The sequence below is a fragment of the Herpailurus yagouaroundi genome, unplaced genomic scaffold, assembly GCF_014898765.1.
Source record: "Herpailurus yagouaroundi ecotype Mexico unplaced genomic scaffold, PumYag 162, whole genome shotgun sequence".
NCBI lineage: Eukaryota > Metazoa > Chordata > Mammalia > Carnivora > Felidae > Herpailurus > Herpailurus yagouaroundi.
The window spans coordinates 67242958-67248384 of record NW_024412403.1 but is presented as its reverse complement, the minus strand read 5'-3'; the positions used below and the strand labels follow the sequence as shown (position 1 = coordinate 67248384).

Genomic DNA, 5427 nt, shown 5'->3' with positions numbered 1-5427 from the left:
GTAAATCTTCACTACAAGCTTTTAGGCTCCCTTGAGAGATAGGACAGATAATCTCATGAGAGTGACACACCCTTCTCCCCTCATTATCTCACTCAAATTTCAACTTTCCTCTCCAGACAACTTCTCTAGACCAAGTGTAGTTGAGAAGTTCAGAAACCTATTAGAACTCCCTAAGCAACCCCAAATATTTTTTTCAGACCTCTAAGTTCAGGGATTCAGTGTCATGGCCGACCCAACTGATGAAATAAAATCATTAATTAGTTCATCGGTATATCAATCCATCAGCTAGTCTTGGCTCTTGTGTTGTGCTGAGGGTACTGACAGGAATCTCATTAAGGGTAACACAAGCCTTTTCCCATAAAATACATACATAAAAGTGAACAACCAAAGCCAACATGTTCTAAATCTCTCTCTCTAGAGTAGTATATAGACCGTTGAAGAGCAGACAATGTAAAATAGATTTCTGGCTATACAGTGTATATCCTGAAGGATGTAGAAGTTTGGGTTACTGGGGGGCCAAGTCACCAGGAACAGCTTTACAGAAGACATGAGATTTGATTAATCCTTGACGAAGAGTTGAGGAAAAATAAAAGGAAAGGGAACAGCTTAAGCAAAAACATACGTGTGGGAATGAGCTTTGTGAATAGGAGGGAGATCATCTTCTTAAGTCAAGAGGGTGTGTGTAGACGATAAAGTAGAGAAAAGCTATAACAAGGGCTATACTCCTATGGAAAGGGGACACAGGCTGAAGTGCGGATAGTCTACAAACTTCACATTCCTACTCATCACATTCCACAAAATCTACACAGTTAACTCAGAGCTATGAAGGAGCTAGAAACCACAGCCTCTATGAGGCAGATTAAAACTTTCAAAAGTGAATCAAGGTCCCCACCCCCGATTCTTCTGGCAAACTGGAGGCAGAAGATGCAGGAGAGAAGTGAAGGTGGTAGGAGTTGTTCTCAAAACATCTCTTGGAGTGAAAGGAGTGGCTTGGAAAATGGGCCCTTGGTTTCATCTTTGGCATGTTTGCTGAAGGTGGTGGCCACACCTCCCAGTTCTTCCTTTCCTTGTCAACAGCTTTTTTAGAGCAAAACAGGCCAGGCCAGCATGTGCCTTCTGGTCACTCCCCTGGGGAGATCCAAATAGTCAGAGGAAGGTGGGAGGCAGCAGAGAGGCAGCTGGAGCCACGGTGGGCCGTCTGTCATCCTGCTCACCACCCGCTCTTCCCACTTCAGTCTGGCTTCCTGCTGCTCTACAGCCAGCATAGCCTCCAGGTTCCATGGAACACTTACCCTCTGGAAAATATATATAATTTACTAACCAGCTGGGGGCTTATATTTTTTAACCCCAGGAGCTGGAAATGATAAAACACTCCCCAGGTCTCTCCTCTCAGAGTTAAATTATGTTTTTGCACTTATACTTTTTATTTTTGGTCTTTTGATTTATTTTCCTTCTCTGGAGGGAACACTCGGTCCTAAGCAAAGGTAAGCAGGCAAGTCCTGAATACTTTTGTCCTGAGTGGCAGACAGATTTGTCAGGCTGGAGAGCAATTCTGCAGATTGATTCTGAGTTCTGTCTGAGGAGCAGAGGCATGCCTGGGGCAACAGTATGTAACCCTTCCTTTTTGAGATCAAGGACTGTAGATGAGTTCTAGAATCATCATGGTTTTCTTAACAGAGAAGTTCTAGTATTCTACCAGACCTTCCCTTTGCCTCTTTTCTAGCCTCATCCTCTCCCCTCACCTGCAGTGATGCGGTAATGCCTGTAACATGGTTGATAAGCCATACTTACTCTACAACTTTAGGAGGTGATGCTGGTGATGATGATGATGATGATGATGATGATGATTTTCATGATTCTTTTTACTAATCATGTTTCCTAATCTTTTTCCTAATCCTTTACCTTCCTTTTAGGAGGTAAAAGGTAAAAAGGATTCCAATGAGCATTTGGACAATGAAAACAAATTATGGAATGGCTTTTGACATGGAAGAGAGCCCTTTCTCTTTGTGCAACTGTAGGCATCTTTCCTATATGATTTCACAAGTGTCTAAAAGACTTTTGGGTTGCTGTGTTCTAGGAGCTAATGGCCTGGCCAATCCTCGTGATTTTTTGATACCCGTTGCCTGGTATGAAGATCGCCAAGTGCCAGGTGGCTACACTGTGATTAATAAATACCAGGGCAAGCTATTTGCTGCCAAACAGGTAAAGTAAGAGGATGATTGGAAGACAGGAAGGGAATATTAAGCACCTACTGATTGCTAAGGCCAGTGTTAAGTACTCGACATATATTCTTTAATCTTTATAAGTACTTGACATATATTATATTCTTTAATCTTTACCATACCACTAAGTAATTACAAATAAGGTACTATTTGTCTCATTTATAGTCATGAAAAGGGAATTACAAATAATTTGCCAAATGCCATAGTAAATGGCAGAACAAGCATTAGTACCTATATCTCTTTGACTCCAAAGGTCATGCTCTTTCTACTCACCAAGCAATAAAAATCCTGGCAATATAGTAGATCTCTATAAATGGTGTATAAAATATAATATACAGGCAGGATAGTTTGTTCTGAAAAGGGAAATGAGTAAACAAGCAGGTCACCCAATATTTATATTATCAATGGCCACCATATTTCAAATACAAGCCATGACTGATACAAAACAAGTAGAACTCAGTTCATTAGCTTGACTTAGTTTATACCAACAGCCTTGTAAACTCAAAGACAAGCAAAGACTTATCCCTTATTAGGGATATATTAACAAATAATAACAATATGTAACCTATAATATATCAGATATATTATATTATTACTTAGTATATGGAATATATATTAGCAGAAAGTAATCATATAAACAAAGCAATCCAAAGATTTCTTCTGTTTACCATTATCTATTAGCATTATTTTTGCCCATTTGACATATTGCTTATATTTTTCAAGGCATATTATTTTTCTTGGACAGCATCTAGAGGGTATGCTAACCAGCAGAGGCCAACTAGTTTGGCACTTAAAATTAACCCCTGAGAGTTAATTGCCTGCCTTATTGACACATTGTCACCTTCATATTGTCTGGGTCAGGATTTCTCAGAATGTGGTTCAGAGATCATTTGCATCAGAAATTCTGAGGGAGGCTTGTTTAAAATGCAGGTTCTTTGATGTTACTCCAGCCTAGCAAAAATGATAACTTCTGGGAATGGAGTGTGGAAACCTTCAGTCATTTTAAGCATGCTCCCCATATTATTTTTGACATACAGTTGAGAGAGAGCCATCATTCTAGAGGCAGCCAGCAGCTCCATGGGTTTCCACTTCCCAAGTGAACTCTGTGCTGGTTATTCCTTGTGTGACCTCCTACATTGATCCATTATCCCTTCTCTGCCACGGTCTGTCACCTGAGAGCTTGACCTATATGGGCTCCCTAGGCTTTTGGTTAGGTTCAACCTGTGAGAGGTACTCACAGGAAATTGGAGGGCAGGAGGAAAGACAAGTTGGGGTTTTTCTTCCCCTGCTTCTTCCCTAGTTGGGACTTCATCCCTCCATGATCTCAGCTCCTGTTGGGTAGCCTCAGTGGTGTGCTGAAACCAGTTCATACTGGCATGAAAGAGCTAATATACACATTCTTCCCAGCTTTGTGTTTGTTCAGCAACATCACGTTAGTAGATGAAAAAATGATCATGGTGAGAGTATTTATACCCCAGAAATTAGCAAATGCTATAAAACAGAGCTTTTTAATTTTTTCCAGAGAGGCAGTTGTTAAATATATACCACCACACCACTGAACAGCCCCTTCTTCATGGTTCTAGCTCTTGCTTGAATCCTATAACAGCATTTTCTTCCCATATCCCTCAGGCCTAGGAATGGCAATATCTTCCCACTGTTGCTAGACTCAGAAACCTCACCATCTCTAGTCAGTTCACTTAACTCTAATCATATCTGTCTGAGTAGTCCCTTCAGTAAAGTCTTTAGAACATTCTGAATTTGGTTCCGTTTCCAGAACAGATGCATAACTACAATGGGGACTACCTTCCTGTAACAGAGCACTGATCCTCTCCTACCCCAGGGCAGGCCCAGGAAGCATCACCTTAGGATTGTTCTGGAAACTCAAGTCCTTGAGTCCTAAGGGAACTCTTAGATCCCTTCTCACCCTCCTGCACTTACCAACCCAGGCACTGTGTGTACCAGAAGCTCCTCTAGACAGCAATTACCTGGAGAGCAGTCACAGCAAGTGCACCGGGAAACCCAGACGGTGGCCCAGATTGTCTGAGAATTGCTGACATTCGCAGATTCTCACAACTGTGTTAAAAATTGTTGAAAAGGCACTACTTGGAGAATGCATTGTGCTTCTGCTGCACATGTGATCTGAGGCAGCTGCAGCTTATGAACTGGAAAAATAGGGTTAGTGGCTTAGCAAGGGACAGTCTGTAGGCACGTGAAGCAACCACAACATGATTCAGGGTTATACTTCTCCCAAAGGATTGTATTATTAGATTATGTGAACAAAATCAAATCAGGAGAGACAGTGATGCCAAATACAAACTGTGGAATCACAGCTACAAAAGCATTAAGTACTAAGATCACCCTTTCCTGCTTTTTTTGTGTTTGTGTGATCAGGATGTCTCCCCATTTAACGTTGTGGCCTGGCACGGGAACTACACCCCCTACAAGTACAACCTGGAGAACTTCATGGTCATTAATTCAGTGGCCTTTGACCACGCAGTAAGTCTGAACCATGGAGGGGCCTGGAGATAGGGTAGCCCTTGGATGGGAGGGGTCCATAGTAGTCCCCTGACGTTCACAGATTTAATGTTTCCAGTGTCACCCTTGGAAGGCCACGATATAGTCATTCATCATTATGCTGACAGGAATTTGAATCATCTACAGCAAGGCTTTGGTGAAGGAGTAAATAACAAGCTAGTGGGAGAGCCAAGCCTTCCATGTAACACTCACCCTTGAACACAGCCCGGTTCTCACACAGAGGATCACAGCAACCCCAATAGATGGCTAAAAACTTAGTTTCTTCTTGGAAAAGGCTAATATTAGTGATAAAGTGATAAGAAAGGAAAATCTCTGGATTTGGAAAGTTCTCTGTCCTGCTTACAAATGCTGAGTCTGCTTGGTCTAGCTGCCTATTCCAGTGCTTCTACTCCTGGCTGTTTTCAGCAGTGATGGAGCAGACAGCCCTCTTCTAAAGTTCCTCAGAATGTTCAGTGCTTGAATTTAAACCAAAGAAAGTGAACTTGGTCATATTTTTCACTCAATTAGAGGCCCACAAATAGGTCCCTGGTCTACAGGGCAAGCTCCCAAGGCCCCACATTCATGATAAAATGCTAGCTCTGAGATCCTGGGGGAAAGTTCATTTTGCAGCCTGGTTCATAATAGATTAACTTAACCCACAAGCTGACGGGATAATTAGAGCAGAAGCCAG

The 5427-nt window shown here is 41.9% G+C and overlaps 1 protein-coding gene across 1 annotated transcript in view; it reads left to right on the top strand.

Annotated features, from left to right (window-relative positions):
- Positions 1-5427, top strand: part of HGD (homogentisate 1,2-dioxygenase) — a 48677-nt gene that overhangs the window by 33248 nt on the left and 10002 nt on the right. Inside the window, exons 10-11 of the mRNA XM_040484615.1 lie at positions 2078-2202; positions 4614-4718. Coding sequence (XP_040340549.1) covers positions 2078-2202; positions 4614-4718 — 230 coding nt within the window. The remainder of the gene's footprint in view (positions 1-2077; positions 2203-4613; positions 4719-5427) is intronic.